The sequence below is a fragment of the Cuculus canorus genome, chromosome 15, assembly GCF_017976375.1.
Source record: "Cuculus canorus isolate bCucCan1 chromosome 15, bCucCan1.pri, whole genome shotgun sequence".
NCBI classification, from domain to species: Eukaryota; Metazoa; Chordata; class Aves; order Cuculiformes; family Cuculidae; genus Cuculus; species Cuculus canorus.
Genome location: NC_071415.1, coordinates 6,215,264 through 6,235,924, shown reverse-complemented (window position 1 = coordinate 6,235,924; position 20,661 = coordinate 6,215,264). Strand labels below are relative to the sequence as shown.

The 20,661-nt window shown below is 41.5% G+C and overlaps 1 protein-coding gene across 1 annotated transcript; it reads right to left on the bottom strand.

Moving 5' to 3' along the window:
- Positions 1-4,647: 4,647 nt before the first annotated feature.
- Positions 4,648-20,289, bottom strand: HAPSTR1 (HUWE1 associated protein modifying stress responses). Its single transcript, XM_054080837.1, has 4 exons — positions 19,930-20,289; positions 19,346-19,426; positions 15,064-15,339; positions 4,648-7,624 (listed from the first exon to the last, which is right to left on the bottom strand). Exons 1-4 carry the CDS (start codon positions 20,147-20,149, stop codon positions 7,380-7,382), a joined length of 822 nt encoding a protein of 273 aa, XP_053936812.1. The 5' UTR covers positions 20,150-20,289; the 3' UTR covers positions 4,648-7,379.
- Positions 20,290-20,661: the final 372 nt, after the last annotated feature.

The following is a 20,661-nucleotide window of genomic DNA, read 5'->3' as shown; positions in this document are numbered from 1 at the left end:
ATTAAACAACAGCGCTGAGAACATCGTGCATCTTTACACCTGTATAAACATTTAAATGAAACATAATGGCAGAACTTAGCACGATCACATCTACAGACACTTATCTACTCCAAGTGTATCAGAGCAGCCTCTGACACACAGACAGGTACCAAAGCTACCCACCCCTTCTGGCACGCTCTGCTGCCATCCCTGATCTGTCAAGCCCTGCTTCCAGACGCAACAAACTGAGAGCTGTATTAAAAGTATTCTAGTATTGTGATAATGATATAACCTGGGAAACCAAGTACAAAAAAGAAAAACACTGCAGTACACACTCGGTGGAGACTGTGGCCAACAGGCAGTGCCAGGTTCCTCCCAAGGCAGAGCATTAAATACACAGTCAATACTTTTTACACTTGCCACTAGTTTCTGCTGTGAGCTTGACATCCTTGAAAGGAAGGATGCTTCGCCAAGACCTGCTGTTGTAGTCTCAGTGGAACACACGAAACTGACTATTTCAGGACATAAAAGAAAGTGAAGTAGTATAGTTCCAGTTCATAGCAAACAAACTGAGGCACTGGAACAACCTAAAAAATGTCCATTTCTGGTGATCTTAGACTGGACCAGAGTAACTAATCCATGTTCTACTTTTCAGGCAATAACTCAGGTTTCTGAAAAACATTTTCAAGCCACCATTAGCCCACTCGGTGCTTTTCTGAATCTTCAGCACAGACAGTGCCCAGTAAGTAGAAAGTTTTAGTTTTACAACTGATATTATTTTACCATTTGTCTCTAACAGGTCATACAAGAAGCAAATATAATGACAGTTAGAGCTTCAACTGATTACACGTCTAATCTATGTTGACAGTTTCACTTCTCTACCCCATTTCTCCTATATCCAATCACATCCACATGTACACCAAGAGAAGTTAGCATACAAAGTTTCACTCCAGATTTCACAACAGCACTTACCAGTCTGCCAGGACATTAACAGGGACGGGCTTTGGCCTTAATACAGAAGCATTTTGCTACTCCTAACTGGAATTCCACCTCTTAGAAAACGGCATTTTTATGGCTTTTCAAAGCAAATCTCTGGCAGACACTTTCCTGTCCTTCGGAGTTGATGCCTCCATCAGCTGAGCAGATGATGTAGCACAACCACCCACCACAGCAGCAGCTTCACAGCTCGGCTCCGAACAAACTGTTACTTCAAAGCCCATGTAACATGTGGCAGAGATGAGAAACTCAAATAGTCAAATCTGGGACCAGTTTCTACTTTACAGGGATTTTTCTTAAGAGATTATGGAGAAGCAGTTTTGCTGGAACAAGCTTTAAGTTTCCAAAGGCATATGTGCCTCACATGAAAGTAAAATCATCTTTTCTTAAGTTATCAGTTGTTATTTGAGCAGCAGGTGTTACTTGGCAGCAAGGACATCAGTGTCTTTTATTCCTCTCGGACAGAAGTGCACCCAGAGGACAGTATGTAGTGTATCCTAGGCTAATTCAAGTGGAAAGGGAGTCTAAGAGGCTACGTTCTCCAGCTCAAAGTAGGTCCAAGAGGAAGATGCTCTGGAACTAAGGCAGATACAGCCCGAGCATCTCCAAGAACGTAGACCCCACAAGACTGCGGACAACCCAAGATTACATTCATTTAAAACAAACAGCACATCATGTACGAGCACTTACCTAAAAAAATCTCAATGCTCAGATGCACTGCATTCAGCACAGGGATTTGCTTCTTCCGTAATAGAGGTCAGAACAAGCCACAATCATCAATGGGGGGACAACCAGACATGGCTTCTGGGAGTGTGCTTCGGGAGAGATCAAATCAACCTGAAAACTAACTCTGAAGGAACTTGTAGGCCTTCTTGTATTGAAACTATTGAAGACCTCAGTTACTGGGATTTAAATGTTGAGCCCGTTTCCCTGATAAGTTGTGTTTATTTTCGGAAATGCATCTACGCCTAACAAAATCTGAATTTTGGCAAAGCCACATCTCAAGCCGTTACAAAGCAAGTGGAGACAGAAAAATCAAGTTTTAATAAATTAAAACTCCAAAAGTTACACCACTGCCCCGTCACCTAGCAGCACACATGCCTCTGCAGCTACAGCATTTAGAGTATCTTCAGCAGTTTCCTACTCTGAAAACAACAATCACGTAGTTCATTTTAGCAGAGTGAAGTCCATCTTTAACGATTTGTATTAATGACAAGTTTCTCCAGGGAGAGCAGAAAAGCCTGCCTGCCATGGGAGACAGCAGATGCTCTTTCATGGGAAGCCATTTAAACATAGCCATGAAAGAGCAGACTGTGTGAGCTTTTCCACTCGTCTCTAAGCACAATCCACACTTATTTTGTTGGTGCTTTTAGAGGGAATAGGATACAAGTCTTAGAAAACTTTTGTAGAAGACAGCATTAGGTATCTTCAGCTGTGCTGCATGAAATAGATACAGGGCAAAATCACAGTTAAACTCATGGCAAAACTCTCCCCAGAGCTTTAAAATTCTAATTATCTTGGAACAAAACCACAGTAGGTATTCAAGAAAAATAGCTACAAGACTGGCCTAAAGCATTTCAATGATACAAAATGTTTGTGGTTTGAAAGAAATCTAAAGAACATTGATGTGCAGAGGCAAGGATGTAGACAACTGGCATTATTAACTGTAGGAGATCAAGTAATTACCCAGCTAAAGAGAAAAAAGCATGGCATTTTCTCCCCATCTTACTCTTGGTCTTGCAGACTATTGTAGATAAGACTTGAGGAATTCACTTCAAAACAAAAGCTAGGTTCAAGCAGTTATCCATGTAGAAGAGACCTTATCAAAACTCCAGCAGACACTTAGAACAAGACTCTTCGTATATATAGTTTGAAGGCAGACAGTTTGTATCCTCTTTGATACTTTACAAGAAGAATGTTAGGTGTACAAAACACTAGAATTCTTGTGGCTTCAGTTTCAGAGCTAGAGAAGCATCACAAGTTTGTTTCCAACAAAGATGTAAGCATTACACCATGATGATACCCACTAAGGACCCCAGTATTTGTTTCATGCATAGCTTGCTGCTCTATGGCATCCAGAACCAACTTCACCTTAAAGGCAATACAAGAATAGTGAAATATTACAAAGCATGATCAGGAGTTGTCTCACGTGCCATCTTCACCACTTGATTAGTAGTACTTACACTGAGATTCAAGATTTTCTACAAACCACAGTGCATGCTCAATGCACTCACGGCAAATTCTAACAAAGTCTTACTCTTGTGTTTGCCCCCACCACATCCCATCTTAGCCAATACAGCCCTCAAGCACAGAGTGCCTTCAAAAAAAACCCCAGCTGGATGCTGTAACATCAGGAGAGCAGCAGCATCACTGCTCAAGATCAAGTCAGAGGAAATGCTGGAGTCTCATCACCCACTTGTAACAAAGCTATGTGATGCTTCCCTCCTTCACAGAAGTGAATCCGTTTATCCACTACCTTTGAGCTAGAGACAGCTCACTACCTTTGAGCTCACGGCTACCCCAGGCAGCCCAGTCAACTCAGCCAAACAAGTCAGGTGTGCATTCCTCAGTCCTGCCAGCCCATTACTAGCTCCAGGCAACAACTGAAAGATGCTGGGGTTTTAGCAGTCATTCAAGACCACTTTCCAAATCCCCACTGGACCATTTCACTGTCCGTAAGTTAAAAACGTTAAGCTCTGTTAGGAGAAAAAGAACATTTTTAACTTAAAAGCTCCTATGAAATAAAGCTCTCCTTTATAAGGAAACTGAAAGACCTGCTGATACAGCAAGTGGAAAACAGTCTGCAGGTTTAGGGACACCCACATAAGGCAGGAAAAGCTGCTAATTACAGAACCTAATTTCACTTAAGTCTGACAATGTCATCTAAGAGATCAGAAAGCTCAACTGTTGAGGACAATACCACTTGACTTCCTAATAAAGCACAGAATATTTAAGATACTTTTCCATTAGCAATACTAAACTCTGCACATCTCCTCGTACAAATGCAACAGCACTTTCCAATTCTTAATAGCTTCATTAGTCCATAGAGGACAGAGGAAAGCCTCCAAAGTGTAGCTAGACACACCAGCTAGGAAACTGCATACCTGCTCTGCAGAATCAGATAAGCCTGTCAACTCTCACTAACCATGCCTTGAGTTTGGGTTTACTGATGGACTGTATTATTCAGAAGCTTAAAGAACTACAAACCAGCCTGATTGATTGTATTTATTTTTTTTATTAGGTTTATTACGACTTAGAGTTTCTATTACTCCATCTGGGTAAACCACATTTGAGAGTAAGTTTAACTGCAGGACTTCGGTTTCAGCCAAAATCATTTTTGCATTACTTTATTGTAATAGATTTAAATTTAACATTTAAAACTTACTTCATTAATAAGCAAGCCAAGCTCAGTAGCCTCAGTGCAGGATGTACTTTACGTAACTTGCCACACATTCATGTTAGATTTGATGTACATGAAGAGACCGGTCAACTATACGATTCATAGGAGAAAGCAAAAGTAAGCACCATTTTTACCAAACTGAACAGTTCTTATTTCAGTGTTTCTTACAGAAATCAGCTCGCTTCTGGCTCCAGGAGCTACAGTTTGGATAATAGCTGAAAGCTGTTTCCAGAATGTCAGTTTTCTACACTGGCACAAAAAACAGTCAAAGCAACAGGTAATGAACTTTTTTATTTCTTTCTTGAAGAGACAACCTGTTCTCCTTGTGTTTACCAGGTGAATACATGCATTTTTGATCATTCTGGCAGAGGTTAACAAAGAGCAAACAACAGTTGGGGCTAAACGAAAAACAATCAAAAAGTTGCCAAATACAAGCAAAAAAACATTAATGCAACCAGTTTAATATCTAATCCTGCTTTCTTTCCAAGAAAAATGGCACAAATTAAATAAAAAGCCAAACAAATTTAGTTTTAGATGGTACTAGACTGAATTAATGCTTCAAACCATTAAAAGGATTTATTTCACTGCAAGGAAGGGGAAAAGTAATTTGAACAGGCTCTGAATATTTGGGCTAGACCAGAAGCCCCATTATAGTTCAGTCCATATATGCAGAACTGATACCAGCATGACATAACCTTTACCACATGTAATAGTAAAGTGTGTTAGAAGTTGCAGAGCACAAGCATCTTAGCTGTACAAGCCAGTTAATGAATAAACAAAAGAGCTGAAGAATGGTTCTCACGCGTCCTTTCTGCTCAGGACTCCAGATTTTTCTTCTGGAACAGGAAAATCCCTCTGCCAACAGCCTAATAAATACTAACAGATATATTTAGATACCATCTTCAAAAATCTTTGTTGAAAATGCAGTCTCCAAATGAAAATTAGCTTTACGCAGTATTAATATTTTACATAAAATAAGTCTTATGAATCATAGTTAATAGCAGTAACTGAAATTAATGTATACCAAGTCTTCAGGTGATGTGCAATTTCAGCTATGTAACACAGGCGGGGGTTTTGAACAGTTCTTACCATCTCGCTTTGGACAGTTCTTACACTTGTCCTCCCATAAGCTACAACACCTCTAGCTACAGTGTTGTGCAACTGTAGACATCTTCAAGAGCTCTTTGATGTAAAGAAATTTGATGGAAGCACCACAAAGAAAGGAAATCACGCTCTTAAGAGTCTTGAATTATGAGAATTGAACACATCATTGCTGTCTTGCCTTGACTACAGAACACTAATGAGAGGACACCAGGGTAAAAATAGGAACAAAACCAGTAAAGTCTGCTTCAAACAGGGAAGATTATACAAAAAGGATCTGACTCTACAAGCATGTAAGCAAAAGTCTTGAAGAGCTATGTATTAACATGGAGCTCAAGGTGCCTTAACTTTGCTAGAACACCACAATTATTTTATTTTTAGTACTGTGACGCTAGCACAGCTGCATTTCATCCAAGAACCAGCCTATGCTTCCAGTTAAAGCATGCAAACCACCTCACTAAATACCCTTTCCCCAACTTGCAAGTTTGGAGCTCTTTTTTTTTTCTTACCCCTCCTGTATTATTCCTTTCCTAGGTAGAGATCTAGAGGCCCTAAAAGCCAGTGCTCTCCACCAAAGACCTGCTGCTTCTACATGTAAAAATAATTAGGACAGTCTGAGACTGACATATCCTTCCCCGTTCAGAAACAGATTTGCAGCAGATCAGTCTTAATTTCTAGTTCAGCTTTAGACTACACTTAAGTTAGGGCAGCCAGAGTTCAATCCTGTGAATGTAAGCTCAACACAAAAAGAAAGCCATTTATCCTTTTTAATTCACCCTTACGGCATGTTTATCCAGAGCTTTAGAATCAACTTCCAGTTTTAAATTATTTTCTTAGCACTCTACAGAACCTGCATGTCACTCCTTCCTGAAGGAGATGGCATGACACAGAATCTTGTTTAAGTTAGTCCACGTTTCCACATGACCAGAAGTCTTACTTGTTAGAACACACGCCTTTTTCAACTATTCCCCTTCGTTCCCTTTCCTCCCACCCCTCCCCAGCAATGGGCAATTACTTTACAAGAAATGTAAAATGGGATACGGGTGTACACAAAACCTACCCTTCACTAATACCAAACAGAAAAGCCTATTTTCCAAATTACAGGACATCTTTCTCTAAATTTAGGTCAGCACTGGTGCAATCTGCACTGTGTATGATTACCACAAGGATAATACCAATAAGTACATATATTTTTCTCAAACTGATTTAAAAGCCTATGAAGTTAATAGGGGAAAAGTTTAATATTGCTACTTCAGAGCACTAAAACACACAAAGAGAATCCAATAAAGATCCTTGTATTGATTCAGTATTAATTGCATGACCATCATAGCACCTCTTTACATTTTCACACAATCACCAGAATTATCAACTGCTTTTAAAACTAAAAGGGTACAGTCCAATATTTATAACTTGCACACTGTTACTATATAGAAACTAGGTGCATGGTACAGTGCTGCAAAAATGGAAGCCTGCAGTTTTGACAAAGATGCCAAGTCATGTTGTAGACAATTTCAGTCAAACTGGCAATACTGTTTAAGCAAATACTCAACACAGCAGGAAATAAAGGACAAAAAAGCATTCTATAACCAAATAAACATCTGAAATTTCCTTTCCCTTTAATAATACAAGTAAGGTCACTTTTAGCCTTGGAACGGATACATGTTCGCCTATGATGATCTTGCTAACTACTACACAATATCTGATGTCCTCTGCTAAGAATATAGTTTAAGAAAGCCGCAGTTACAAGAGGCATCTAATGTAATATCTAAAATTTCCTTTATGGCATTTACTGAATTAGTCTTAAACAGTGAATATGGAAAGATGGCCTCATGTTTCCTTTTCAATAGTACTCTGAGGATCAAGTGGCTTTCAAGCAGCATGGTGGGTTTGAAATTTTTGCAGTTTAGATCATTCTGTTGCGTTTATGAGTTGGTGAGTCTGTAATGACATCGCCACACTGGGCTGAGGTACGCTTTCTAGTTCCACCATTGTCCAAGTGGAGTGCCATTTCTTCTGATATGAAAGTGTTCAAATCAACATCGTGTAGTCCATTTCTCCTTCGACTAGCATTGGAGCCACTGCTCACATGAGTGGGCGAGCCTGGGGTACTCGAGCGAACACTTATACTAGCCATTGCACCACTAAGACCTAGAGGGGGAAAAAAAAGAGAAAGTGTTTAGGTCAAACAGTAATAACAGTTAACTTCCTGTGAGTGGCAGAATGGATTACACTCATCTGAATTTTACTGATATGTTAAAGGCATTTCATCCTATTATTTGTATCACACTTCATCTGAAGTCCAGGCCACACCTCCTCAGCTTTCAGCCCATGTAAGAATCTAGCAATTACTAAAACTGCTTTTTGTAATATTAAAAGTAAGCTTATATACCAGCATTTGCACACTACAGCAAGTGCTAGCTCCCATAAGCATGCTATTTAAAACATGCAGATACTCAAGTTAGTTCAATACAAAGGCTTCACACAAGACCGATAGTCACACAGAAGGAAAATCCCCCTACCACAGGCTTTCCAGGTTTATTTGACCTTGTTTCAAACACCAGCCTGCTCCCTTTCACTCCCCTGAGCTCTAAAGAAAACCGTAGCATGACAGCAAATCTCAGGTGCATACCATGGCTAGACTTTAAAAGCAAGATTTAAATGGCTGCCACTATTAACCAACACATCAGTATTACCAGAATTAAGCAGGGTACTTAAGATGACAGACACTAAGCAAGACTACATGACCATCCCTCAAAACTTGCTATTGACAGATCTGATCCAAAATACTGCCACAGGTACCCTGCATTTACTTTGGTCTGTGTTCAGGTTAGCAATAGTGTTTAAAACAGAAGCTTTTCTTCTGGAAATGAGACCATAAACAAGCAAGCTATGAGCTTCATATCAATATAAACCTTGTCTTCAGTAATGTTACTATTACAACTTCACAAAAGCAGGACATTCCAAATCATAAGTTTAGTAAGGGCTAGTACATGAAAGCCTAACAATTCTTCTCAATTCGCCTTTCAGGCTACATTTGTAGATAAACATCTTAGATACCATAGCAAAGATGTTTAACTGCTTCAAATCTGAGTATTAACAGGAAAGTGCAAAGACTCTTGGTCCTACACATGAACCAGAACAAATCATGTAGGAAGATGAACAGCAGACCAAGATCTACATGTATATTCTTCTAGCGATAAGAACAAGCAGATTTTGGGCTGTCCAGGAAGATTCCCGTGTCAGTAGCCTTCAAAATCCTGACCTCGCTCAGAGGTTCTCCAGTCTCAAATACTCAATACCTTTGTCCAGCCATCACACATCTTGTGCATTAAATGGCTTTTCATACATCTTCATACATGACCAAGTAGGCAGCCAGAAGTCTCACACTGACAAGCAAAGCCTAACACAACCCTGTTAGCTGCTGACAGGCCAAGCAAGCAATTTTAGAGGCTTTGTGAAGGGAAGACTGCTAGAGCTACTACTAGATCAGTTGCTTGAAGCCTCGATTAGAGGCTAAGTTCCACAGCCATCTGCAGCAGCAGCAGGTTGATACACAGAACAGACCAGTTAATCTCACTATTGTACATTACGGTTGAGTGAACATTTAAAGCTTAAGTCTTGTATCAGCAAAGAATATACTTCTACAGACTGGGCATTATGCAACCACCAGCAGAAACAGCCATTCATCACTAATGCTTTCTTAGGCCTTTTGCTTACAGCTCTAAGTGGTGTTCCAACACCACTCAGAAGCATGGTTTGAAGTTTGATAGGGACCCTACATGTTTTAATATTAAAATAATCTTTTACTTGCAATGGCAGAAAGTATTTAAACAGTATTAGTTTTTAGTTAAAAGTCAATTCAGAAACAAGGTTCACTGCAGTACTCCCGTAACTGAGGTCAAGCTTAAATTCAGAACCATTAAAAAACCAGATTCCTACTCATGTACCAAAGAAGGCAAGCAGCCAACTAGATGACACAGACGTACAAACAAAAAAGCCAATCCAGACACCACAACCTTGGTGAACTACCAACATGCAAAATTTGGGCAGGTAACAAACCACTTTAAATTAAAGATAGCAGCAAGTTTAACTTCAACTAGCATGTCACATATCAGAAAAAAACACTAATCCTGTACATTTAAACTGGAAAAATTGACAGTGCACAGGCGACACTGTTTCAAATCCAAACTGATCACAGAGATTTCACCCACATCACTATTCCAAGCAAAACTGCTCTGAACACACAAGTTCAGCAGTGTTAGCTTCAGGAAGAGCCAATTTATACAATGTCAGTCATTTACTGTTGAATTATACTGCCCACAACCACATGACCATAACACTAATTCAGTTTTATCATGACATCTTTTCATTACATATAGCACGCAAGGAGAGAAAAATTATTCCAAGTAAACCCAAAACCTGACCTATGATGCAAGAATACATTTTCTGGCATCACTCAAAAACTGTTTAAGTAGGGTCTTCAAGTAGCAAGTATTTTATAAAATAGATACAAGAGTCAGAATTAAAAGTCATCTGTACTACAACAAAGCATATTCTAAAACAGACTGTCAAGGTCTGCCAGCAATGCCTCAAGCAGATACTGACTTTCCAATATCTAGGAAATATTGTATCACTGTACATTAAAGATTTTAAATTAATTATATCATAGTATAATTAGGGTTGGAAGGGACCTTAAAGATCATCTCGTTTCAGCCTCCATATCTTGATATATCTTGATGGTTTGTGTATTTCAATCAAGCCTGATGTCAAAGGCAGGAGAGTGGTTTGGAATTAATTTCTAGAAAGACAGGAGTGCAGGGATATTGCATGGCAACATGGATCTCTATTTGCCATTTAATGCTGCATCTCACATAGGTATTTAATAATGAACTAGTAAGTAACAGTCATTACCAAGTATGTTAACAGACTGAGCGATGATTTAGTATCAGTTACTGGCAGTTAACCATGTTTTAGCACTAGACATCAATCCATGAGAGCAGATCTGCCAAGCAAAACATTTAGATCCTGGTTTAGGATTGGGTGATCAAGCTAACATGGAAGAGTCAGAAGAATTCAAGGCATGCACTAAAATATCAAGTTGCCATGTCATGGAAGACAGTCAGTAATACAGCTGAAACCCTCTTTTTCATTAAAAAAGAAAGCATCTTTCAGGAGCTGCTGACATTGTCTTTTCTTGGAAACTTGTGGTAAAGCAAAGAGGAAATCTCAGAAAACCCAATTCAGAATTTGGTTTTGGGTGGACTCAGGGACACCTTCCCAAAGCATTAACCATTTAAATCAGTACAGCAAGTAGCAACAGAAGTAGTAAGATGACGTTAAGTGTTGATAATATAGAAATCTGAGGTTGTCAAATGGTGTTGTGATTAAAACCATCTAAGCACAGGCCCATGGCTTTTGTATATTCAACAGAATAGAGACTGAAACAGCTACTGAGGTGTCTTTACCTTTCTTGATGTCATAACCACTCCTGAAGGCTCCCACTGCTTTCTACAGAGACACTTCCTTTAATAGACACCTTTAAGAAAGGACACATGGCTCTCTCCCTTTTAAAATTTGAAAGGATTGAAGTGGATGGCATATCAAATATTTTGCAGTATCTGAAATATTTTACATTCTCATTCCTGCTTTCAATCAAGCCATCAGTAACTGTTTCAGAGCCAGCAATTCCACAAAAAACTCTGCTTTTATCCAAAGCTATATTCTAAAGCATTTATTACAGTACTACTAGAAAAAGCTGCAGCACAGAAAAAGTTGTGAGCAAGGCTAATTTATAACTAAGTACTCTCCAAAACTATCAAGTGATTAGAATGCTTGGCTAAAAGTATGTTTTATGGCATATGAAATACTTACAGTAAATAAAACTGTCACCTCAAAATTATCAAGTTTATGAACATTGGCCTAACAAATCGTAAATGCCATTTTATCTATGCTATAACCATGTCCAAAAAGGAGTTATTCAGGTCACAACCACAGCATAATACACTGGGTAACTACTGTTCAGTATAGTAGAAGTATTAGCTATTGTTTTCCACAAGTTTTAATCAGGAAGCATTAAAAACATTCACACTAGAAGTGTAATTAAAGTAGGAATTAGTTAACCCAGATAAATGCAAAATTGCATGCAGACTGATCCTTGTCACTCCTGCCATACTCACTCTTTCACAGGACTACTCAGTTTTAGCAGCACATGCCAGTACAGAACTGACAGCTACGCACACAACCTGCAAGTTAAATCCTTTCCAACTAACTTGAACACTGCTTTCCTATCCTCGTCTATAAATTGCTTCCACTCTGCTAACAACTACTAGAGTTGTGTACTGAGTTTAACATTTTAAGAGAATAGGTAAGAAGGCCAAATGGAATTCAAGCTCTTTAAAGGGGCCAAGCCATACACTTCTACACACTAGAGCAAGGGTTTCCCCCATCAAAGGGACTGAATCACATTAATGGCATATAACATTAAAGCTAAGGAATAAAAGCACTAATGCTCCCTCCACTGTGCTGCTGCCCATTCACATAACTTTTAGTTAAGAATGCTCATGTCTAATGCATTTTCTGCATTGCTTTCCCAAGCTTGCTTCTTCTGCTCCTCAAATCATAGGATTTTCTGCAATTATGCTGGGGGAACGGTTTGTAAAGCATAGAGCACATCCCACATTTCAAACATGGACTGTGCACAGCCACCAGCCCTGCAAGACTCTGTATGCTAGCTACAGCCAGGGAGAAAGTAAATGGGCACATATCAGCTTTTGGTAATCTTATGACTATTAGCTCAGTTTGAAGCAATAGTCATTTAAAATCCATCTAATACAGAATTGGATATGGCAATACACATCCAGAAAGTGAGTGAAGACGTATTCATACCTATGCTATAGGTTTGAAATTGCTAGCATTTGTCAAGAAAATTATCAACTGCCTCGCAGAACTATAAGATGGATCATATATAGCAAGGTTTGAGACAGTAGATTTTTAACCTTGCCTCTTCTGTTACATCTTTTCAGATGTGGTATATATAGTTTTAAGATCGTACCGATACCTAAAGATATTCTTCTCTAGTTTAGTCTACAGCATACATCTAGAAGTCTGTTTGAGGATCCAGGAAATATTTAGTTGTTGCTACTCTGTTACCACACCTTCTGGCAAAGTTTTCAGATGTGATTATGAAGCATTTCAGTTACACAACCAAAATATAGGTATTTCCCCCCTAAGAGCAAGATCAGCAAGGTAAAGGACAGCAGTCTTTAGACACGTATTAGTACCTATTTCTAAGAAGTCAAATCAGCTCTACTTCAACACTCATTTGGTGTTGTAGACTCATACCTATCCCTGCTTCACTACAGGAGGTCTTGCTTAAAGTGGCAAAGTTCTGGCATTATCCCTCAAATCTAATTTAACCCATTCACATTACCAATAGGGAAATACTCCCATTTCCACAGGATACCTACCAGCACAAAACAAAGCCTCACTCCTTAACATGACAGTCAAAAGCTCCCCATAAAAGCCTTAGTCCTGACCACTTTCTGAGCCTACTACTCACTATCATCATGTTTTCTTGTGCTTCCTTACAATACCTAGGAACACCAGATCACTTAGCCGGCCAAAAAGATGTGTAGCCCCACAGAAGGTTTTTACACACACTTGAAGAGCCTACACAGGCTTCAAAATCAAAACATAGTTCTGAGAAGCCCTATGAGAAACAGAAAAATAGTTTGGGAGAAAGATTAATTGCAACTTCCTTAACCTCAAGGATAAGGGGGGAATGGAGAAGCTGGAAGAATGCAGACATTGTAGGCAATAACCCAAAGCCAGTTATGAGGCCAAATACAAACCTAGTCACTAAAGGATTAGCACAAAAGCATTTGTGTCAAAGACTAGATTGAAACAGATATCAGGATAACCTAATCCAGAAGGTGACTAACATGTAATCTTGTCAACCAGCTTATCAAGGAGAAAAGTGCGTTTCTAGCCCCTACAGTGGTAGTACAGAGGAGAGATCTACAGTCCCTACAGCCCTTATGACCCTATGAGGTTATGAAACACTGACAAAAACGTCATACCTCATGGTTCAGAATCCCATGGAATTCACTTCTTTATAGCATAAGCCACCTCTATACAAGGCAGACGTTAAGAAACAATCCAAGGACACAAAAAGAGCCATGTTACTCATAAAAACATCCAGGTTTACTCAGTGCTTAACTGTGGTGAAGCAAGTCTACCCACCCAGTTCACTCTCACCTGAGCACAAGCCTTTACAGTAAAACCAACGGTACACTGGATTCACATTAGTTTCATTAATCTAGTTTTTACGAGAAAGTTTATCACATGATGTCAGGGGAGAGACAGCTTCTCTACTTGTTCTCCTCATGAAATTAGCTTTACCAAACTAACTGAATAAGCATAACTGGCACACCATTATCTAGCCAGTTCCAATATCAGAAGGAAAACTGCCAAAAACTACATGACTGGGTGGAAGCATGCTTGACTTAAATGGCAGCAGAAGAGAAAAGCATACTAGAATTACACAGCCACCTGGACAGTAACAGGGTCCGGCTTATGTATCTTGAAAAACCACCACAACACAGCAGAAGCCAAGAGTGCATTTTCAGGAATTAACTTAAACTCAGTAATTCCACTCCTCACCGATAATACTGAAACAGTAAAAATTAAGTTGCACGGATGTGTACTTCTGGATAGCTTGATTTTTACTTTTAGAGTAGTCCCCTCTATTCCAAGGTATCTGCTAGCCTTTAGATTATTAGAAGGCTTAAAATCCACAGGTGAACTGCTTCAATTCACTTCAAGAGCAATGGGAGACATTTTTCTTTATTACTTGCTAGTTAACAGTCCAATGCAGAATAAGCTACTGAATATTCATATCTGAAAAGGAGGAAAGATACACTGCCAACATTGTTGGTGACAGCAAGAAGAAAATTCAATATGACATGGGAAGACATTTAAGACTGAAAGCAAACTAGAACTCAGTTCTAAACAGGACTCAATTATTGCAACGAGATGCAAGCGAAAGCACCCTTTCCAGGGTATGTGAAGTAGAATACTAAACAATATTATCCACTGCATAACAAGGGTGCTAGAGTGAGCTAAGTTACAGAAACTTAAGATATTAAACTTTCTCCCTAACCCATTAAAAATTTGCTGGTTATTTGCTACTAGCCAAGTCTTAATAATTAACTAGTCACTAGCATGGTGTGACCATTTTCCAAGAACTCTGTTTACTCTAGCATTGGTATGAATGCCAAGTCTCCTCACACTTGAAACACTACCAAGAGTTGATACTTAAACTCCAAGTCCACACCTGCAGAATGTTACAGATTAAGTCTCATTTTATACAACTCCTTTTCCTCATTCAAAACACTTGACTACACAACATTTCAGTAGCCAGCACACCTTATACACACAAAGACTCCCTTAGAGAACCAAGGGCACAACTTTCAGCTGGAACATCAGGTACAAGATACTACAACACCAACAGTGGCCAAGAGACAGACATGGCTTTAAGAACCCCCCCACCCGATTTTAACCAAGTAGTATTGAAAAAATACTGTTACCATGCAGAGCTATGGCTTCACGGAAGGGTTGCAAATCAGTCTCTACAGATGAGCTAGTTTCTGTTGAAGCAGCTCGGTTAGGGGATACTACAGTCAGTCTTGGGGGAGCTCTAGAATTTCTTGGAGGAGGAACTTTTCCACATAGGAAGCTGATCAAGTCTTCTCTACGAATAGTTCTTCTGCGTTTTTTAACCCAAGCTAGCACATCCTTATTCCGACGCTGATAGCCAATCTGAATTCCTACATCAAAGCTTCGCTGATGGGCATCCACACTTTCTGCAAGAAGACAGAAAAAAAAAAGCTTTCTTAGTGTTACAGACAGAGCAGTGTCTCTCACCGCATATGACAGACATAGCTTCTTGTGAACCTTAGCAAGGAAGTATATCTTCTACAGGTCACTGTAACACAATACCAAGTTAGCAGTAACAAATTAGCTATCACTGAAGATGAGTCATGTTAAACCTAAAGAGAGTATTAGCTATAAAGTCCCATCCCCTCTATAAGTCAGAAAGCCAACAGCAACTCACAGCACCTGAATAGCTTTTACTATACCTCAGGTCAACACCACAGCACTGTTTATGAAGTCATATTGTATTAACATTAAAAACATGCTTTGTGCATGTCAGTCTGAAGAAGGTACTTAAATCAGGCGACGCACTGAGATACTCAGTAGTGCACCAGTAGCCAGGAAACCCCACATAAAAACAGAAGTAGTAACTACTTTTCTCGATTCTGACAGGTAAGCAATTTTCAGAAAACTGGTTTCTTTAGTCACTCTGGCTCCATCTGAATTTCAATCACACAGCAAATTTGCAGGAGACCATCCTTTCGGAGCTAGTTAGAACACAAAGTATCCCCACTGCCTTTCAATTTAGACAACATGCCATTTACAGAGGAAGTCTAAGAAAACTTCCTTCCCCATTTAAGATTCCATTGCAAATTCAACATACAAAAGTTTTAAATGCATTCTATTGTTTGCAGTTAATCCTATCACAAAATGCAATTTCATTCTCCACTGATGTAACTGGTCACCTGCGCATATCAGCTGTTACTGTGCCTCTAAAAGGCAGCCCTAAATGCCTTCTGTTACATTGCTTTCTAACTTCAGTAAGTACCATTCCAGCTACTAGTTTGACACAACATCAGACAACAGTAACAGGTGGGACAAACCACATTCTCTACACAATTATGCTCATCTTGTTCCTCAGATTTTTTCAGAGCTTTGCCAACAGACATTTCAGTTTAATAAGAAGTACTGCCATGGTACCTCTTGCTCCATTAAGACATCATTATGCCCACTCTGATTTACTTTATTTCTGTACATTTTTTTAAAAATCTGGCAGAGCTGATTGTATTCTTTTTATATCCTTGCTTTATTAGTAAGTTCAAGGTAAGTCATTTGCCGAGAAAAATATTAAGTTATTTATTTAAGAACAGCTGTCCAAGATATTGGTTTACAGATAAACAGCGACATACACATCTAATCTATTTTTCTCACACTCAAAAAAAAACCCCAAAATAACCATTAAATGCTATTCTTAGACATATTCTAAGGCACCACTGCATGGTCATCAAGAGATAGCACTAAAACCTACACTATCAAAAAGCAGCACTGCAAACGCAACACAGCCTACCAAAACTTAAAAAAAATAAAAAAATCAAACTGATCATCATTAAATGTTGGGCTTCTGGTATACTGAGTACACTCAACACACGAGTTGCTCTCATGCACTCAGTCTTTTGCCTACGCTGCCCTGTAATCAAAGGGCTAGAAGATTTACAAATGCTAATTCCTGTGAAAGCAATGTCAACGACAGGTTATTCCTCCAGCCATTTTATATTCCATGGCAGCTTAGGCTCAAGGCATTCACAGTAGAAGCAACCCAAACACTTCAAGATAATCTGGAAGCTGACAATATTTTTAATCACCTCCTGAAATACCGTAAGTTCTGAGAGGCCAGGAGCCGAGCTTGGTGTCAATAACCTGCTTTTCTTGTAGAGGATGCTTTGCAAAGGACTAACTATGAACTAGTTATGAGGTCAAGCACACTGACCACTGATGGCGTAGTCTGGATAAATTTCAAGCACCAGTACTCTGAGAAAGATTAGATTTGTAAGGTAAAAGCTACAACTACTTTGTTTACAAAGTTAATAAGGTGGCAAAATACAAGTAGTCAAGTTGCATACACCCTAAAGTTACTAAACCAAAAGTAACATTAGCAAACATTCAGCTTTTTAAAATAAAAAATAAGGTACACAGTAGGCTCAGAGGTCTTATTCTAATACACATGCAAGACTTTCTACAGTGGCCTTAAGTTCCAAATCCTGCATTACAAGCCACTTCTTCAGCAGAACACGAAAGATAATCAAATGTCTTTAAACACAGTCTCTATCACTAGCACCAACTGGAAATTTGTGCTCCAATACCTTCAGTGTGGTGTAATTAAACTTCTAATCTATTTTCAGAAAAAAATGCTGACATTCCAGACACCCTGGCGTTCTTATGCACTATTCCTCATGTAGCTCTTGTTAAAAAGAACTTTGGCACCTCCAAAACTGAACCATTTATTCAGAACACAAAACAGCTCATAGGGAAACAGGCAGTTTGTGGTGTTCAGTTTACCACACCAAATACTTCTCCAGTTTTTTTGACAGTCCTTCAAAACACAAACATGAGCATCAGAAACAGCAGGAGATTTTAAGAGCCATATGTTCATCACTAGCGAAGGCAAATTCACATTAAGAGACTCCAACCTGCTAACCAGTGCGTAGCTGGTCCTATCTGTGTTCAACAGATTTCTACCCACTTGGAAATTAATTTAGAAATGAAACATAACAATTCTAAGTAACTGAGGTACTTCAGCACAGAGATCTGTTTGAAGGAAAGACACGAGTGCTGCTTTTTGAAGTATTATATTACACTTGCTAAAGACAGCTTCCTACATAAATTCTAGTTTCCCTGATCACCACATATATACACTTATGTTAATCACATTACTGCAGAAGAATTGAGCTCATTTTGCCTATAGGCAAAGTAATCAAATCCTTTAACCAAAAATAAACAACCTAAGTCTCTGACTTAGGTCATGTTCTGGGGACCCACTCACTCAGGCCAACACCTACCCTGTTGACTGATATGTTGCCTCTCTTTTGACCTGCCACACACACAACTTTCAAACGCATTTTCTGCAAGAGAGAAATCTCCAGCAGTAAGGGTTGTGTATCTCATTTCCTCATTGCTCTATCCTCATCTGTCAGAAAACTGATCAACCACCACAAACACATTAGAAGTTCAATGGCTTAAAGCAAATCCAACATGAGAAAACCTGAGATAAATTAACGAACATGCAAGTAGAAATACCAGTAATGCTGTACGGACCATGAAAAAAACACAGAACTCAAAAACAGGCTATAATCTACAAAAACAATAATTTTGAACTTTAAAGTTTTCCTCCCTCCAATGAATGGAAAACAGTAACAATGGGAATCCCACTATGCCAATTTAAGCCTCCTTTGATACAGGTACCATCTTTGTGCAACCTTTTAAACTAGAAACTACTGAATGATTTTCCTTCAGAGAAAAATTCCTCTGACAACCCAAAGAACAGCAGAGTTCAGAAACGGAGCCTGACAGATAAACACATTGGAAAACTGCACAAAAGCACAGCTATGTGCAGAGTGCACTCTTATCAAAAGTTTTGGCTAACTCTGCTTTCTCACAACCACCTTGGCACAGTCATAATGATATTCTAGGCCTTAAAATAAACTGGAAGGCTTACTTAAGAAGCTTCACTGTTACAAGAAGATAAAACTTTATTTTTGTCACAACATCTATGCAAAAGTTCACAAACACTAAACCCAATCTATGCTTCACTGCAAACGTACATGTATTACTCTGACATCCCAACATTTAAAACACCATGAAATATACAAAAAAAACCCCAGGAAATTAAAGTACTGTTTAATAAACTACGGCACTCTTTCCTTGAATTCGTGAGAGCGAGCCACATATTAAAAACACCCTTTTTCAAGGGTCCCCAAGTAAAAAACCTTTCAAGTTATTAGTCACCGACATGAGACAACAGAAAAGATTCGACTACCGTCAGCTAGTCAGCTGAATCGGCCCAGGGAAAACTCGCAAGATTCAGGAAGCAGTCTCGGTTAGATTTTATCAGGGTGAATAAGAGACATTAACAGGCCCTGCCGATGAGTAAGCCGGGGCAGGAGGCAGAGCGGGGAGGGCTGCCGGGGCAGCGGGGCGGGGAGGGGGGCAGCCCCTTACCTTTGTAGAGGTTGGTGACCGCAGTGGCGGCGTTCTGGAAGGGGACCCAGAGGGAGAGCCCCGGCTGCTGGCACACCCGGTCTGCAGGGAGGGAAGGACACACGCTGTTTATTTTGGAGTCACCGACTCCGAACGGCCATGTTAGGTTTCGCCATTTTGTTCCACCTTCCCAAGTCGACCGGGCTCGGGGCCCGGCCGGGCGGGCGGCCCGGTCCCGGGCGGCGGCAGCGGCGCCCCCCGCTCGCAGGGAGAGGTTGGAGGGGTGGGATAAGGACCGGAGCGCCCGGCGCGGCCCCCGCCCGCGGCCCCCGCCGCACAATGGGGCCGGCCCCTCGCTTCGCCATTTTGTCGGAGCCTCTTCCCCGCGCCGGGAGCCGCTGCCAGGGCCGGGCCTGCCGCCGCCCTCCCCGCCCCGCGGCCCGGCGGGGGGCGCTGGGGCCGCCGCGGGCGAGGCCCGGCCACCCCCCCCCACGCCATTTTGTCTTCCCGGCGGCCCCGAGGGACAGCGCGGAGCCCCCCAAGCCCCGCTCCTCCTCCTCTCCCCCGCCTTTGTGGGTCCCCGCGCCGCCCCCCACCCCGCTCACCCTTGTAGAGCTGCGCCACGGCGGTGGCCGAGTTCTGGAAGAGGTGCCAGAGCTTCTGCTGCTTGTGCTCGGGCTGCGCCGCGGCCTCGTCCTGCAACTCCGGGGCCAGCGCCTCCTCCTGCTCGGCCTCGGCCAGGCACTGCCGCTCCCACTTGCTGAACCAGTGCTCGGGCCCGTGCTCCTGGATCTCCGCCTCGCCCTCCTCCTTCTTGTCCTCCATTCTCCGGCCGGGCCCCCCGCGCTCGCCTCCCGCCGCGGCCGGGCCTACCTCACCCCCATGCTCCGGGCCCCGGCGAACGCTGCGAGCGCCGGCACCGCCCCGAGCGCAGTGAAAGCCCGTGGGTGCCTCCGAATGCGCCGTCGCCCGGCGCCGGCCCCGCCCCGGCCCGTCAGTGGCTGGCGGCGCCCCGGCTCCGCCGGTTTGAACGCCAGCGCCGCCTCCCGTTGGCCCGCCCGCCCGCCCGTCAGCCGGAGCAGCCGGGGGGCGCGGCCAAGCGCGGGGTTGGCGGAGCCGTCACGGCCGGCGGCGCTGCGCATGCGCGGTGCCCTCCTTCCCCCCCCCCACCCCCCCCCCGCCCGCCCGGCCCTGGGGCGGCCCCGCCCGCGGGGAAATGGTGGCTGGGGCGGTGCGCGTCCGGGGGGCTGAGGGGGGCAGCGGAGCCACAGCGTGTTCGTGCGTGGAGTCATAGAATCACCGGGTTGGAAAAGACCTCTTGGATCATCGAGTCCAAC